This window comes from Taeniopygia guttata, chromosome 18 (genome assembly GCF_048771995.1).
Source record: "Taeniopygia guttata chromosome 18, bTaeGut7.mat, whole genome shotgun sequence".
Lineage (NCBI taxonomy): Eukaryota > Metazoa > Chordata > Aves > Passeriformes > Estrildidae > Taeniopygia > Taeniopygia guttata.
In genome coordinates, this window is record NC_133043.1 from 4,109,794 (window position 1) to 4,128,159 (window position 18,366).

The 18,366-nt window shown below is 45.3% G+C and overlaps 1 protein-coding gene across 5 annotated transcripts in view; it reads right to left on the reverse strand.

The window, feature by feature from the left end:
* The window catches only part of RHBDL3 (rhomboid like 3), a 62,099-nt gene that overhangs the window by 27,497 nt on the left and 16,236 nt on the right, over positions 1–18,366 (reverse strand). The window contains exon 3 of one of the 5 annotated variants that reach the window (XM_072937020.1): positions 11,252–11,335. The exons of the other annotated variants lie outside the window; for them this stretch is intronic. Within the exon in view, the coding sequence (XP_072793121.1) occupies positions 11,252–11,335 (84 nt within the window). The remainder of the gene's footprint in view (positions 1–11,251; positions 11,336–18,366) is intronic. 5 annotated transcript variants of the gene reach the window in all.

Sequence of the window (18,366 nt, forward strand, 5' to 3'; positions counted from 1 at the left end):
GATATCACAGCTATCCACAAAAATCAAGGGGTTGAGCAGGCCCTGCATATCCTTTGTTCCTACACATGGCAAATCATAGAGTCACAGAATGTGTAAGCTAGAATGCACCCATTAGGATCATCAAGTCCTCCATGCTCCATCCAGCTCCTGACCCTATGCAGGACAGCCCAAAAATCCCAGGAGTGTTGTCCAAACATTTCTTGAGCTCAGACAGGCTTGGTGCTGTGACCACAGCCCTGGGGAGCCTGTTCCAGTGTACACTCACCCTTAGATATTCAACCTAAACCTCTTCCCAACCCAGCTCTAGCTGTTTCCTCGAGTCCTGTCACTGGTCATAAGAGCAAAGAGATCAGAACCTGCCCCTCATGAGGATGTTGAAGACCACAGTGAGGTCTCCTCAGTCTCCTCCAGGCCAAGCAAACCAAGTGACCTCAGCCACTCCTCACACAGTTTTCCCTCAGGACCTTGCATTATCCTCATGGCCTGCTTTGGACACTCTCTGACAGCTTCATATCTTTTTCATAACATGACACCCAAAACTACAAAGAGCACTCCAGGTGATGATGCACCAGTGCAAAAAACATGTGACAGCAGACTCAAAGCACTCAACTCCATCAATTATAAAAGAGGCAACTGACCTTTGCTAGCCGCTTCATGCATTTATCCATGATCTCCTTCGGGGCCAATTGTCCCACAAGCCCAGCCGAGCACCAGGGTCTCACCCGAGGACAGACAGTGCCTGAGGCAGCAGCAGGGCCGTGCTGAGCCCGCTCCAGCCCACGGGGAGCAGAGCTCCCACAGCACACAGGCACCACGGAGCCTTCCCTTCTGCCCGGCCAGCTCGGGCAGCGAGTGAGCAGGGATGGGGAAGCCACTTGCCCCGCCTCGTCTCCACAGACAATAAGACACTAACGGCGATTTCATGCAAGGTTTCATCCGCATTTCAATGACAATCACCCTTAACTCCCTTGATCCTTAACGAGGCTCTAAAGCAAAAATGTAAATATGTTAATGACCGTAGCAGCCATCTGACCCAGGATCTTAATTCCCTGGCCCAAAACAATCTGTTTTTCTCCTGTTTCTTGCTTAAATTATTAGAGGAGACACACCACAAAAGGTCCCACAGCAAAACTACAAGACAAAAGTAAGGTGAGGGGACTTCACAAAATGTGATGAAAATAGGAAATCCAGTTGAGGAAAGAAAATGAAATCTCAAATTTTTCCTCTTCTTTAATTACAGATACATCAGCCACGGTTGAGTGAGCAAGTAGGGTGGAGGCTGGTGCTGCAGACAGACAATGAGTATCTTGGGAAAACTCAGACATTTCAGAGTGCAGCCAGCTGCTCCTCTCCCCACGGCAAACAGCCCTCGGGAACATGGGGCAGCTGGAGAGTCAACAGCTGAACTGGGCACAACAGCAGGATCCTTGGCTGGCTTTAGGATTTCAGGAACAGAGTTTGCTACTACCCATAGATTTCTCATTGAAGGGCTTTGTCTCGATATCACTGAAGCCACAGTTGTCTTTCCAGTGGGCAAAGCTCCAAGCAACTTAATCTAATTTGGAAATTGGCCTTGCGTTGGACCAGTTCCTTAAAACCTGAATAATTCTAAGGTCTGGTGGTGTCTTTACTTTTCAGAGAGACTGGTCTGGCAGTGTCAGGCCTCCTGTCACTGACCCCAGCTCTGCTCCAGGCTAGGAGATTCTGCAACGAAATTGCCCCGAGCTTTAGCTTCTCCTCCCTATTATATAGAAATGACAACTCCTGATTCATTTCCCACCAGAAAGGAGCTCTCAATAGCTGGCCTGTTTCTTATTTACATGTAGGCCCTTTTCCACTAGAAAGGGGGTGTCAATTGCATGCAACATTTTTTCATCTCCCAAGGATTTCAGAAACCACTCTGAGCTTTGCTGGACGGAATTCAGATGTTAGGTGGCACAGTCTCTGCAATCTAGGGATGCTTAATGATCCTGCTCTCTCTTCCAAAGGTGAGAAGTGCATGTGAGAAATCCTGATCCAATAGACAGTAAGGCCAGTCAGAGGTAAATGCATTTCCCTCCACTCTGAATTCCAGCTTCCCACCATTTAAAGTCACCTCATCTGAGTTGCCTGAGCACACATAGTAAAACATTAGTGCTGGCTCCAGTGATGCACACTCACCTCCCCTGTAAATAATGAATTTACTCACCACTGCCCAGACAATATAAAGTGATTAAGGGCTGTCCAGCAGTACTTTTAGGGCATGTTAGATTGCTTTGACCTGAGGTGAACCCGAGGGCTAGAAACATCACACAGCTCTCAAAAGCCAGATTGCTTTTAAGCACAGAGGATAGTCCCTTACCACGCAGTGCTCCCAGACACACCTGCTCCTCAGGAAAGATGCAGTGAGAGCACAGAGCTGCCCAGCTCAGCTCTCACCTCGGCCAGGAGGCATTCCAGAGAAGAGGGCCTGTCACCTGGATTTGCGTGTCTCTGCATGAAGCACATGGCAAAGTGGAGATAGAGGGGGCTGGTATAAGATTCTCTTTTCCCTGAAGAGCAGAATAGCCTGAAAGACCTGGTTCGTGAACTAGTTGGCTAATCTATAGAGGCATTTCTGTTCTAATTTATTTCTCCTACTGTCTTAGGCATAAAGACAAGGAAGGGACCTAAATTACTACCATCTGTTGTTACCTTCTGCAGAAGCACTTCATCTAAACAGACAGTGGAAGCACAGATTCAACAAGAATGAGAGAATCAAAAGATTCATGAGTGTGCCACTCTTCAGTTCTGAGGCAGACTGGAAAGAGGGCTTGGAGCCAGATTTGATTTTTGGTATTGCCAAGATTGCTGGAGTGAGCCCACAGACTTGTGTGGTGTTGTGACCTCCCCATCTACAGGGCACAGGCACCACCCGGGTGTTTGTGTGATCCAGCACAGTGAGGGCTGTGCAGAGCTCAGAGTGTGGCCGGATGATGGCTGCAATGGCAAAGGGCAGTTGCCAGGCCAAGCACCACAGGGACACTGTGAACAGAGATGGCCTTCTGCAGGGGTTTCAGGTGCAGGAAACGATCAAACTTTCCAAAGCCAGTGACAGCTGGACACAACTTTCTGACTCTACAGAGGTCACACCCCTGATCTGTAACCACCATAGGCCAAGCAAATCCTACACTTGGAGACCCCAGTAATTTTTGACCTACAGCTTGCAAGGGGAAGCCTATCATGCTCAGACAGGTACCCAAATTCATGTTTCTGTCTCCATGCTCATTTTTAACACAACTCTCTTCCTTATCCACCCTCTGCCTGTTGGTTTCTTGCTGCAAATCCTTGCTAAGATACTAAGAGAGGACAGAGCTGAGAGGCACTCACAGCACCCACTGAGTGGGCTTTCAGTCCTCGGCCACCTCAACATCCCACCACTCTGAGTGATTCCTCTGCCCCTCTCCAAATCAGCCTCCTGGCAGAATACTTCCAGAAACAAGCCTCTAGTCTCAGCTGGGGAATTACAGACAGTGTTCAAGCCACCCAGAACTAAATTATTCAAAATACACCACTGTGCTGGCTTTGAAACCAGAGCCGCTCCTCAGAAAGAAGCCAGGGTAAATAAAAGCTCCATTACCAGCATCACTGACAGGGAAGGAGATGCAGCACTGAAAGTGAGGGAGATAATGACATGATTAACGAGACAGCATGGGTGACAGGAGATGCCCTCCATTACGCCACAAGGCCTAATGCAAAGTGATGTGTTTATGGACTGAGCCTTCTCCAGCTCTGCTTCTTCCTGTTTTATTATTTATTGCAGTGCATTAAGACTACTGGAAATAAGCTGAGGTACTCTAAAAAGTCGCAGGTGGAATTTTTTAGGTGAAAATATTATTTTCAATCTTGATCCAGCACTGGCCATGCTGTACATTCCTACATGGGCAGTAACAGGCTGGGCAGCTGCGACCCAGAGGTGAGTCATGTATCCAACAGCACCAGCACAAGCTCTGGTGCTATCTCTCATTCCCGAGACTGTGGACAAGATGAAGCCACAAGAGACCACCTAGGGATTGGTGCAATCAAACTCACATGAACAGTTAAAATATTTTCTTAAATCCTGAGGCAAGGGGTTTATAACTTTGTAGAACTGCTTGTCAGCACTGGCCCCAACATTCTTAATGTATGAATGCCGAATCTCTTGCTCTCCCTTTTGAATTCCTCCAGTTTTTAGGCCTCCACAATCTCCTGAAGCAATTAGTTCTGCAGTCTAGATAAAATAAACTCCACTTTTCATTTAGATGGTAAGGCATTAAATATCAAAAGCTGAAAACAGCAATATTCATAGTATCATAAGACATGTGATATTCTCATTCACCACCACATAATTATCGTTTAGGTGGTTTTAGACATATCTGACTGGAAAATCTCAAAATTCTCTATTAATATTAATTACGTCTCTCAGGGCTTCTACATCATGAAGGGACATAATACATAAGTTACTTCATTCAGATCCAAAATGCAATGCACTCTGGGTGAGATGCTGCACTGATTTGCATTACATAACTCACCAGAAGTCATAAGCATGCACAGTCAATCTCACAACTGGGAAACAGGCTCTAATCAAGACTGCTACAAAGAAAATAATAGTAAGACCCAAAGCAAACCAGAAACTGACACACAACAGTGAGAAGAGCTGTTCAGGGGGGCTGTATTTCACACCAAGTTCCTGCAGTCAGATCCCTGCTTACCCCTGGGTCAACTAATCATACATAAGATTTCTGTAAAACTCACTGCTATGGATATGGATAATGTCTCCTGTCATAGCTGCATCTATGCTAGTACAGATGAGTCTTCTCATTCAAAATAGGTTTTTGGTCTGATGGTATCTGGAAAAAGTTGCATAAGTGATATCAGTGTGAAAGAGTCAGAGGAGTTGAAATATTTCTGTTTTGTATGTGGACAAAAGTCCAATGAATTATCTCTATCACATGATGATGATGATGCACTTTCTGTCCCAGCAGTAACTCTGAAGAATGTTACATAGCAGCTGCTAAAGTTAGTTTTGAATCAGCAGGTCAAGGTAACTTTCATCCAAAAGGTTTTAAAAAGTCATTACAAATACTGATTTTCTGCAAGTCTGGGAACACTGGAAGAACACCAAGATCTGCTTGCTCCCTTTCTTCCAGTTTTGACTCAGCAGTACAGCCCTTTCAACCATGGCTCTAAAACTCCTATGCATCACAGTGACAGGCACACACCCTGCTCCCTAAACTGCCTGGCAAGAATTTAATGGGATACAGCAGGTCTTGATGGTCTAACAGTAACCCACAGCAAAACAACAAATGACTGATATTGAGTAACACACACTTGAAGGAGGACTGGCCTAATATTAGTCAGAATAGGCCATAGAAAACAGATAATGTCCAGTTGATATTATCTGGATGAGAACAGAAACTGGGCACAGATCATAAGCCAAGGTTGCTGGTATGACTGATTTCTGCAGGGCATCTGACATCACCAGAAAACCTGGGTCTGAGGATTTACTGTGACACAAACTCAGGCTGTCACACATTCAACATGCTGAAATCTGGCTATTTGACAGGTCTCAAAAATATATCTAAGCCAGAGCACCACCATCACATGGCAATGCAACTAATGGAGTCCCATGAGAATTCATTCTTCCTCCTACAGAATCCTCATCAGTGACTTCAGAGCAAACTAAGGAAAAGTCTGTATCATGCTCACAGATGAGTTAAAGCAGCAACTTACTAAGTGTGAGCATGGTCTTTTGGTAAATCTAGTACTTGCAAACAATATATATTACACTAAAAATAAACAGAAAGTCATCTGGACAGGAGCCAAGAATGCCAGCCAGTGTACTGGGTGGGGAAGGCCAATTTCAGCAGCAGCCACTCCTGGCAGGGGAAAAAAAACCCTTGTTTTTTATAGTGAGTGCTCTCAAGGTAACACTGCCTGCAAAAAAGGAAACGTGACCTGCAGGTTTGTAAATGAGGTGACATTTACCTGTTTGGCACTTTTTACTGGTACAGTCTGACTGGCTGCACTGACAGGCTCAATTCATTACCTTATGACAGGGAAGGTTAAGCAATGACTTGATCACTGTCCAGAGGAAGAGAAATTTGGCAGTACAGGAGTCTCCACCAAGACAAAGGTATAATCACATGTAGGGGCTAGAAGTCAAACTGGACCGCCTTAGATTAGAGTAAGTTGATTTTTTTTACTATTAACAAAAGAAATGTCTCACTAACTTCACCAGAAGTTTTACAATTAAATTGCAAGTTCTCCTAGGAGAGGAGGTATGGTTGAGGTCAAGAAGATGATCACTCAGAAAACTTTCTTGCCTACTTTAGGAGAGACTAGATGATCCCAATAGTTCTCTTCTGACCTGACAGCAAGCTATGAGAGCTGAGAAAAGCTCAGGCTAAACAGATGTATTTAAAGCTCCAGCTAACAAGTGCCATAGCACACATGTAGCCAAAATGACCCACTTGTACTGGAATTCAAACCACATTTCTGGTTAGAGCAACAACCATGGAGCAAAACTCCTGATAAACAGACTGGGAAAGGTATTTAACTCCCATTGGTCTTACAACTGGATTTTCTCAGTCATGGGGACTAGAAGCTACCAAGGAAACTCTGCTTTCCAAGCTAAACTGGAGCAGAAGTTTAAGTCAGCCTTGTGAAGAGGAGACAGAGGTATCACATGATTCCTTGCAATGTCTTGTAGGCACTGGCATTACACTACAACAACACAACCATCTCAAAGGTACTGCAGACAGGCTGGTTCCAAATGCAGCCTGGAGCTGGGAGCATTAATTATTATCTAACTTCTACCATTTGAATGCTTGAGAGCAAGCAATCCTGACTTGCATCTTTCCGGAGTGATCACTGGAGTTACAGCTGTAGGAAGGAACCAGACTGCTGGAAGCTGTGGTGGTTTGAATTGCTTCTTAGGTGATCTATCCAAATTATTCCTGGATGACACCCAGACCGCAGGTTCCCTGCATTGAACTGCAATAGTAATTTCTGCAGTGTTTGCAATTTACCAGTGTCTGCTATGTCAAATATGCTTTGGTTTAAGGGTAGAAGAGATTTGTCCAAGTGCCAAAGTTGCAAAACCACAAATCAGAAAAATCAAGCTGCATTTTGGGTTCCTATATGCTCTTACTGGATACAAGGAACAGTTTCCAGACTTATCTCTGCCACAAGTTTTCAAACAGAAAGAAAATGTGTCTGACATTTTAAAGCAAATCATGACTAAATAAACTCCACAACAAGAATACAACTAACTTCATAGGAAGAAGTGCTGTTCGTGCAGGGTTGCCAGTCCAAGCCTTGCTGGAGCAGAGGCTCCTGCCTGCAGTGACAATATGCAGGGCTGGCCTGGGGCTAGATGTGCCCTGCCAGGTTCAACATGTCTGTGGGGCACAAGCACAATGAATGGGGGAATCTTTTACACACAGAAGCCTGACAACAAACTACAGCAGGGTTTGAAATCCCACTTTGAGACAGTTACCAAGGGAAAAGATCCTTCTCAGATAACTGACAAGTCCTCCCAGAGCCTGGCCCTGCCAGGCTGTATCAGGGGCTCCTTTTAACCTCATGAGACAGCAGTGGATGGTCCTTTCACAGCCTCCCACACAACAGAGAGCTCATCCTGTCAATCGTACCTGCAGACACAGAGCCCCTCTCTTTGCACATCTCCACCTCATTTCTGTCTCCTTACTGAGCTGATCAGATTTCCAACAGGCACAGGGAGCACACAAGCTTTCAGAGCACCTGCTTCCTCCAAGCCTATCCACTCTTCCCAAGCTCTAATACTCTCCTTTTATTTAACCAGACTGGCTTGAATGCAGTTTAACCATTCAAAGCTGAAGCCCCCCCGTGGGCACCCACAGGCCACCAGACCTGCCACTTTGTTTTCCTGCCATACTGCATCAGAGATCTGCTCCTTCAATACCATGGGGTGATGTATGCACACTGCTGGCATGGTGGGAGCTGCAGGGGACCAGATACTCAGCAGCCTGGGAAATCTTTGGCAGAGGCTGTGGTCCATATTTTCTGTGTCTGCATCACAAGCACAGGGTTGTGGCTGCATTGAGACCCAAAAAAAACAAGCCATGGCTAATACAATTCATAAGCTCTGTTTCCTGGTGAACACTTAAAACACATATTGGAGAGCAGGGATGGCTTGACAAAATTGATACAGCCTCCAGTAGATGATTTAAAAGAAGGAAGCAGAGAAGACACAGGCAACAAAGATAATTACAGAGCCAGCGTAATGAAGAGAATTCATGTTATGTTCCTCAGGAATGAGGAAATCCAAACAACCTCCCGAGGAGTCACCTGGGAGCTGCAACTGCTGCAAACAAAGGGGAAACAAGCCAGGAGGGAGAGACAGAAAGACCAGACTGAACAGGAAGGTTAGAAAATTATAATACTCTTCCTGTTCATGCATCATGCTGCATCTCCAGGAAGTGGAGGGAAAATAATCTTCTCACCTGCAGGGTAACTAGAGAGACAAATCCACCCAAAACAGTCCACCCAGGCTTCCACTGAGGATTAATTTGCTCATCAGCTGGGGCCAACTTCTAGAAGAGCATCCTCACAGGGCACACTGCAGACTGCTGAGCTTTGGATGGCCACAGAGAAAGGAGTGCAAAGACACAAAAGAAGGACTGGAAGAGTGGAAGGGGCAGGAGGAGAGGGCAGCCCAGACTGGGTGAGGGGAAGCCCAGATGAATGGAGAAAGGAAAGCAGGGAGGTGAATGAGCAAGAGTTGATGAATGGTAGGGAGGGCATGGAACTTTTACACAGGGCAGAGAGCAAAGACAGAGCTTGAATGGGGAAGACTGAAAGATGCCGCTTGAATGGACGGGGAAAGAGGGAGGAGAAATGAGACAGGGAGAGAGCTGAGCAGCACAAAGTGAAATAGTGCAGACAGAACAGCTTCCCACATGGACTTGACAAGGCCTTAGAGAGACAGACAAGTAACACAGCATGAACTTTAATCCAGGAGCAGAAAAGCCGCCTCGAGCAGACACTGCTACCATCATCTGCCCCTGTATAATCCCTCCACCATTGGGCATCTCCTTTGCTCCCAGCCAACAAATTCTCATGAACCCAGAGCAAATCAAACAGCAGCCACCAAAGGTCAGATTGCCCCCAACAAAGGGAGCTGTAGCAAAACTGAACCAGTGACATGGAAACAGCCGATAGGATAAAGCACCAGGATAATTACAAGCAGCAGCCCAAGATATGCAAGTGTAACAGTGCTCTGAGGGCAGGACAAGATGCAGTTTATATGTACAATATAATATTTATCAGCAGTGTTATTTGCAGGGTTTTTCTCTCATTTACACAGAAAGGATATTTTTTTGCAAAACACAACTTTTCCAAGCAAAGAGATTTTCTGATATTTCAGTCATGCCAGACTTGGCTGAGACTATGGCTTAGATTTGAATATCAATTGTTTAGAAGTTCCTTCAGGTTCTAAAAGGCCAGAACACTGGACATTGCCATTTTCAAAATGTTTCCTTAAAAACTATCATTTACATTCCTATTCAGAGTGCCCAGATGGTTCAGCTCAAACCAAATTAAATATTTTGCTTGAAAAGAAAAAAACACTGTTTTCCCCAGCCTTTTGGTGAGTTTCAAACAAAACTCTCTGTATTATTATTCATCCACCTCCTCCCTTTGCACAGCTGGGGAAAACAAAGCTTTTTAAAAGGGCACATCTTATTACTTGAATCTCACTGGCAGAGCTGAAAACTGGATGCCCTCCTCTTGTCTTTGGGTGGCCAATGTCTCTGTTTTCCTCCTAGATCCATCAGTCACCCTTGCACGAATATGTGCCAAAGCTACTTTCCCAATGCAAAGCAAAAGACACAGTGACTCAGCTTAAAAGAGATAGTGTAAGTACCTAAATCATAGTATTTCACTTCATATTGTTATGAACTATGATTTAAAAACTAATTCAGTGTCTGGAGCATCTGGTTTGCTTGCTTATAAATAGACCCCACTAACACATAAGCTAAAATGAGAGGTCACAGAAATGCAGTAGAAGATAAACACAATGGAAAGAACTGAAATTTAAATGTAAGACTTGACCCTAGTTTGCCTTTTTAACACATCAGGGAAGTCAAACATACAAACCAGCTTTTAAAGGGTTGCTAGAGGAACCATGAGGGGCCCATCTGTGCCCCACTTTGAGACTCTGTTCTGCCCCTTTCTTTTTTTATGTTCCTTGCACCTAGCATAACATAACATAACATAACAATACCAGTGTGGGTAATTTCAGGCAAAAAACATGAGTGTCCTGGAGTCAGAGCACAAGCAGCATCTCATCTGAGAAAACACATAAGGATTTCTTTCCCTGCTCCATGTCCTACCAAAGAAAGAACAAAGGAATTTCTGAGAAATCTGGGCTGGATCATCAATCCCTCTCAGAGATCCAAAAATGTAAGGACAGAGACTTGGGATCTGGCCATTAGCAATTAGGTCTCTAGGACATAGTACATTTTGAAATGATAATTTGTGCTCTTTATGATTCACAGTGGTATCACTTCATAAAGAGTTCCACTTTTGAACTGGGAAACAGGCAAAGTAATTCACCCAAGTAATTGCCAAATTACAAATTACCAAAGTAATTTGCAGAGACAAAGTAACTCACCCAAGGATCCAAGAGGCTTAAAATACTACAGTAGCCGGGATGAGCTGCCTGTGTTCCAGCCACCTCCATGACACACTCCTGTACTGCCACCTAATAACTAAATAATAAAAATCTTAAATTGCCAAATACTAGAGGGGGGATTTTGAAGGATGGGGTAAGATGGAGTAAAGGTCAAAGCATCTCCACGAAGCACATTAAACTTGGTGATATCCACAAGCAACAAGGAAAGATGTCCAAGAGCAAGAGTCTCTCCTGGAAGCAGCAGGGAGATGAAGACATGGATGTGGGTCTGTGCAGGCACACACACAGCAGGGGCAGGGGGAAAGAAAGGCTGCTCTGCCAAAGCTCTCAAGCTTCAACGCTGCAGCTTCCCAGGCCAGTTGAGTCCATGAAGAACCATTACTGCAAACAGAAGAGTTTTGGGTTTCCATCTGCCAGCCTGGGCACAGGGAGATCACATTATATATGGCACTGGGGGGAAGGGAGAGAAAATATGAATAATTCTCAATCCAGTGAGAGAAGCGAGAGCTCTGCAGCTGCTGCGGTGCAAGCAAGTCCTACCAGCACTAGCTACTGCTTTGGGTCAAGAGATCATACCATTTCAGCCTGCTTCCTGACTTCTGCTCCATCCCAGCTGCTTTCCTCTTGCTTTAGTGCCTGCCTGCAGGAACAGCTACCTTTCTGGAAAAAATCCAAACACAAGGAGGAGAGGTTACATGTGCCTGAGGGAAGTGACAAACACGGCAGGCCACTGCTTAGTGTAGAAGCATTTGAGCACGGTCAACACCCACTGACAAAAAAATAAATAAATACACACATACACACTATGCAGGGGAAAGAGTTACTTGTATGGGACAAGCCAGACACTCAGGCATGCTTGGGGTGTCTGGAATCTGCATAACTGGGAAGCTGGCAGCTCTTACAGCTGAATCAGACCTGGTTGGGGACTTGCAGTGCCTGGAACTGACAAGTTATCCTACTTCCAGGAAGGGCTGCCATAGCACCCTCTCCCCATCCCACATCCAGCCTGGCAATTCCAGTTCTTTCCTGCTTCCCAAATGACAGTGTCCCATATCAGACAGCCAAGGCCGTGCCACTGCCACAGTCTGGTCAATCTTCTTATGCAAATGAAATCAGGGTAATTGGGACAGTTACAATGAGTCCCTGACAATGTTAGCCTTTGTGCACACCAGTGGTAAATATACACTGAGCTGCTTTCTAAGGATGGGGTGAGGGGAGAGCTGCACCCAGGGACAGCAGCTCAGCTTCTCACAGGGATGATGAGGAACTAAGCGCTGTTTAAACACAAGAATACTCTCAAAAATGTCAACCCGATAGCAAGGAAAGAGGCAGATGCTGCAAATAAAAGTCTGCCTGGAAGTCTCAGAAATACTTAGGGAAGCACAGCCACCGTGGCAGGTCTGTGGAGCTGTACCCCTGCATTCCAGCCCTCATTCCATAGATGGAACACTTCCAGAGCATTCATCCCACGAAGGATCTCAGCCCACAAGAGTCAGAACTCCCACCAGAGGCCACATCTGGACATGGCACAAAAACTCCAGCCAGAGCAATTGCTGGCAGTCTTCAGGCTGCAGGAGCACAGTGGCTGGTCAGGCTCAGTCACTCTTGCACTGAGAGCTTTGCCCATGAATCTCATAATATAAGCTCTACCTTTGTTGTAGCCCTCCAGGGCCCATTGCAGCAGCAGTGGAAGAAATCTAAACAAAAAGCAATGGCCCCCTGAAATCCTGTCATGCAAACAAGACTCTTCCCACTCATTGCCAAAAGGCCTGAATGGAAAGGGACTGCACAACCCCCCCACCCCTGCCTGGTGGTCTTTTTGTCTCGTGACCTTCCCCACACAAACACAACCCCACAACAATCAGACAGGCAACATAATATGCCAGCGCCGGCTTTCCCAGCCCTTCAAGGCAAGCTGGGGAGGGAAGGGGGGAGAGCTGGGGAGAGCTGAAAGGAGCTGGGGATGACTAACAGATAGGATGGGCAAGGAAATACCAAGCAGTGCTTTAATTTCTACTTGTACAGTCTCATTAACTGGGATAAAAATAGTTTTATAATGAAAGAAACAAAGTAAATTTTTCATTTCAAATGGCTTAAAAGGGACATGGGAATACCAACCAGTGAGATTTTCATAGAAAAATAAACAAATAAATCCAGCAGTGCTTCTATACACTGTGAAAATCTCTTAACATTCCCTTCAAGAAGCCTCAACATCCCCTTCAAGAAGACTCAACAAAACTGAGCCCTTTGGTGCAAACTCTGCTAGTTTTACTTGCCTATCTTTATGATTTAGAGTCTGAGCTGAATTAGATATAAAGGTTTCCCTCTAGACTGGGAGAAGATGTTTTTGCAGCTACTGTAGCTGTAGAAAGCATCAACAAACACGGAAACCCTCCCTGGTGTGATGGCCTCAAAGACTGGCTCCTGCCAATCTGTCCTGAATATGGAAAAAGAGAGTCATCACCTGTGCTGCTGCCAGCCAGCAGCAACTGCACCTCCAGGCTGCCCTTGCAAGGTAAAGATACCTTTTGCTTACTGGAGGACACATATCACCTTTGGGAAGGAGCAACAAGAGTTTCCAAGGGCTTCCCAGGAGCAGACCAGGAGACCAACCAGGTAAGGGAAAATTCCTAGCCTTCTGAAATGCCATGGAATACTCCCATGCTCCCTATGCAGACACAGGAAAAAATACAGACTCCACAGGAAAGCAAACCTGATAAAACAAAATGAAATATAATCTCAGAGCTTCAGGACACTGGAAATATATACCAAGCCCTTTTACAGGGAAAGGAGGCCATGCTTTTGCCACAAGCTGAGATCTGCGTCCCATTAAATCCTGGCAGCTGAGGCAGTAGCAGAAAGCAAAGCCATGGGAAAGCACTTGTGTGATTTTTACAGACACATTAACCACCTGGGGACCATGACATGGTAAGAAATAACATCTCAACTCCCCCTGCCAGCACTCCCACTACTCTGTTAGCATTTTCACTGCCTTGATTAAAGCCCTGTGACCACACTTTGGTCCACACCTGACCAGGTGTGAAATCACCTCCCTGGGATGGTGCAGCTGATGCAAACAGATGGAAAATCTCCTCAAAGGCCATGTGCAGCAGCTGGGTGCAGGAGGCCTCTCCCAAACCCGGACCAGACCACACCTGGCCTGATGCACTGGTCAGAGGTCATGGAGCTGCAACTGACCCTTGCCTGTGTCCAGATATGAACTGGAGTAACTGGAAGAGCAGCAGCACCAAGCTTGCACACATCTGGCCAACTTCCCACAGCAGGGATACTGTCTCCTGCCAATCCACTCCAGCCTTAATCCTCCATGGAAAGATCCCATCAGCACTGTGCTAAGAGGCAATCCCTCAGGCCAGACATTAACAATTAATGATAGCAAAGATGACGGAGGAAGGGACAGATGGAGAACAGATATAACCAGGCTCTGCTCATCACACTGACTTGGAGGAGCTGGACAGGAGATATGGACAGGATTTTTAGTTTGGTTACCCCTCAATAAAGTACTACACATCAGCATGCTTGTGCCAGCTAGAAAGCAAGCCCATGGCCATCACCCTCTACTCTCAGCACTTCTTTGCTAGAAAATCTCACTGCATAGAAAAATGTTCATTGTAGCAAGTAAGGAAGTACAACAGACTGGTTGTTTAGCTGAGATTAATTCCTGACCTATTTTATTGCATGAAAAAATTAATTATATTATACATTAGTCTTTATTATGACAATTAAAATTATATTGCCATTTTAATTGACCAGTATTGCTTGCTCCAGTTCTCAACTCTACAGAGTTTGGAGGCAGCTAAAGTAAAAATTGTTTCAGAAACTGCTACTTGGTGTCACCAGAAGAAGCAGGTCCTGGTGAGTAGCTTCTCCATTCACTCTTCCCTTCCCAGGCCTTGGGGTCCTGGTCTCAGACAAGCTGAAGTGAGAATCCCTCCTACACCAAGTAATAGGAACATTCTAGATAACTTTGATCTGAAGTGGGGGGCTGATGGGGAAGGTGGGAAATTTCTTGAGGTCATTTTCAGCCTTCCACATTTCACTGTTCCCCCTTGAGCCCAATGAGCTGTGTGCAGGGCTGTGAGCTCAGGCAGCACCAGCAACGCCAGCCAGAGCTCAGTGACACTAGAGCTCAGTGGCACAGAGCTGGTGGTTACAGTGACCTGTCCACAGTGCAATGCTGCCTTCTGCAGCTCCAAGGAGTGATTGGTACCCAAAACAGCCAAATACCTTCAGCTGCCGCTGAATTCATGGACTTGAGAAACAACTCATGAGAATTTCATTAGGGAGACCAAGCCTCCAGAAGAAAAGCAGCTGAGGTTTGCCTACCTACTCACTGATGTCCTTCAAGGAAACACAGTAGGTTTCTTACAAGTTGAAAGATGTGTTTATACTAACCCAGAGCAGGCTGCAGATCCCTGCAATCACAACTAGCCAATTTCAGAACCAAGACATCATAACCAGACACCCCTGCTTGCCTCTGGGGGAGTTTTTTTCAAATGCCACAATGAGAGAAAGAAATGTCACAGAGGTGCAACCCACAGTCTCAGCCACTCCACACTGGTACTTCACCCTGGTTCTATTCCTGCTGCCCACACAGCAAATCTGCCTCTTTCAATGGCCTTCTCAGAAACACAGCACACCATGGTCACTTCCTCAGACTGCAAAACTGACACTCTTCAGTCTAACCCTGGCACACATCCCTTGAGAACAGAGCAGGCAGAGGTGGATGCAGTACCCACATTATGACAGCAGTGAGACTTTCCACAGCCAAACTCTGCTGTGCTGAATCACCAGTATCTGGAGGGGCGGTGGCCAAGGAAGACACAAGTAAGAGATTTTTTGCCTGACATGAAAGATGCTGGCTGGTAGCAAGGCTTGGATCCAGCACTTCACCTTAGAAAATATTAAAATAAATCATAAAAGTCCCAGGGGAAGGGATCACTTGAGATTGTATATTCCTTTCACCTTGGCACAACTTTATGGTGCATATCACAATATTCTCCCTGAATATTTGTTACTGTCCCTTCAGCCCAGGCTTGTGGAAGTGATGAAAAGCTGAAGTATTTGCCTCACAGTGCTAAAGTGAAAAACAAGAAGCATCAAAGTTTTCAGAGTGTAACTCTGCAATACCTGAGGGTTCATCACCACCTCATGTGTTTGTAAAATGCAATTTATCACACAAATGCTCTGCCACAGAAGGGGCATACAGCTTCCTTTAATGAAACCCTCAGCAAAAGAAATTGAATATTTCAATGCCTGCACACTAAAAGAAACATTGTAAAATTAAAATCAGTGGAAGTCCTTACCCTTCTGAAACCAGCAATGAAATTAGCATGGGGCCCAAAGGAAGCAAGCGAGGCCCCTTCCAAAGAGGCCAGGATTTAATTTTGTGTTTAAAACCCCACAGTGGCAGATCTATACTTATTTAATGACCCAAATCTTTTTAGTCCTCTGTATCCCTCAATGAAAGCCTAATAATGAAAAATTATCTACTAAAACTTGGCTTTTCCTGGAAAATAATATCTGAGCAGATCTCCAAAGACAGCTATTTCTAGGGACACCATGAATTTGACTGCAGTGTTTTGTTTTCAGACATCATTGCATTTTCCACTTTCACAGCTTCCTTGGAATAATATTTGATACAGAAAAAGTTGAAGTGATACTCACAGACAACAGAACAGCCAGCCCTCAGAAACCACAAAGCCTCTCCATTTGTATTGCTTTCTGTAACAAATACAGCCAGAGCCACAGAATTACAAGTAAGAGATCCTCAGGAGACTTAAAAATTCAAGCAAACCATTGCCATGAAACGTTAAATGCATTCATTTTATGAGCATCAAATTCCACCTATTAACAGATCAGTCATCCTCTGCAGCTACCAATTTACATATCCAGCCTGTGAGCTTCCGAAGGGGCTAGTGGACACAAAATACATGACTGCATTAAATCTGAGAAAGGAAACTAATGTCCATTATACCTCAACTTAATGATCATGTTTTCTTCAGGAGCAGCAGCAGAGCCTGTGCCTGACAACCAAACACCCTGCAAAGGCACCCCAGGTGCCAAGAAGAACTGAACCCTCTGCTGTGAGACTGTAACTGCTCTGCACACAGTGTTCACAAATTAATTACATCCAAGCCCTGTACAAAGAGGGAATTCCTTGGAGCGACACTCTTACCAAGTCACTAAAACCCTTGCTGTTGTACATGGACTAAATTCAAAGGCCTGAACCTCACTGTGGAAGATAGTTTATCTGAATATACATTAAAACCCTGGAACGCTTTGTCAGGCTCTTGCCAAGCCAGGCAGTATTACCAGCTTTAATGTAACAGCACTTTTGATCTTGAAACAGCCAGTTTGTTGCTGGTACATCTATTATTCCTCCTGGAACAGAACCGTGGCCTGATGTCACACCTACAATTTGCTCTCTGTGCACAGCTATCTAGAAACAGATGTAAGAAAGAGTGTCTCAGCAGCCTGTACCCCCTCCATCACCTCTCCAGTACCCAATCCAGCATCAATTACAGCTATGGCAAGGAGAAAGGTTTCTATTTTAAGCTTCTTGAAAAGGAAACTGGGTGCTGCAGGCAGAAGAACAGACATGGGGGAAGACTCCCCTAAACTGGTTCTCCTTTTTTTTCAATTGGGCACCACACAGGTAGACAACACCTTGAGGAATTAGGGGCAATCCCATAATCAAATGGATTAAATTCCTTTTTCAGGTCTGTTGCAGGCAGTTCCCCCCTATAACAGAATATGATCACTAATCTCCTTATTCCATTTCCCCACCTATGAAACTAAATGAACTGATACTGGAGAACGAGCTTTGAAGTCCTGGAAGAGGAAGGGCTATTGCAGTGCTGAATAAGACCAATTCCCTACAACCCACAGCCACTGTGGTGATACATGCAAAAACCCTGAGGTGCAGAAGAGTCAGGCTCTGAAGGAAACTAAAAAGCTCAGACAAAAGATGAAAGAAACTGAACATGGAAAGTTAATACTGCTTTGAACATTTGCTGAGCAGAAATCCTTCCCAAAAGTGACTGAACTGTGGTTAACAATCAGGGACTCTGGGTTCAGGCTGTCAGGCAAAGCCTACACCTCCCAAGAGATCTGACTGCAGGGCTTACTCAAAGCCATCTCACAGACATCAGCTACAGCAGTATCTTAGAAAGGAAGGGTAGGAGCTGTTAGTTGAGCAGTGGGGAAGAAGCAAACACTGCTTATTTATTCACAGGTCTTGCTACTCAAACTTGTTGTTTCCATCAGATGTCACAGTGAAAAGTACCTGTTTAAGAAAAAATCAGGAACAAGAGCAAAACCACCCCCCTGCAGCTAATCCAATTATGATACAGTATAAAGTTGTAGAGGTTAATCAGATCTGAGCCACTGGGTCTCTCTCTGATGCTGTTTAGTGATTTATCTGGTGAGCAACAGCAGCAAGAGGACAGCCAGGCAGAAACACCAATGACCAAGCCAGCCCTAGGAGACAACTGTTGCTCCTCCCTTTTCTGCTCCATCAGTCAGAAAAGAGTGGAGCACACTGCAGGGCAGCCCCGTAGGAGAGCTGCAGGGCTCAGAGCTTGGCTGTCCCCCTCAGCCTTATCAGGTACCGGGATTGTTGTGACAATGGGCTGCATTAGACACCCCTTGCAGCAAAGACCAGGGCTGTG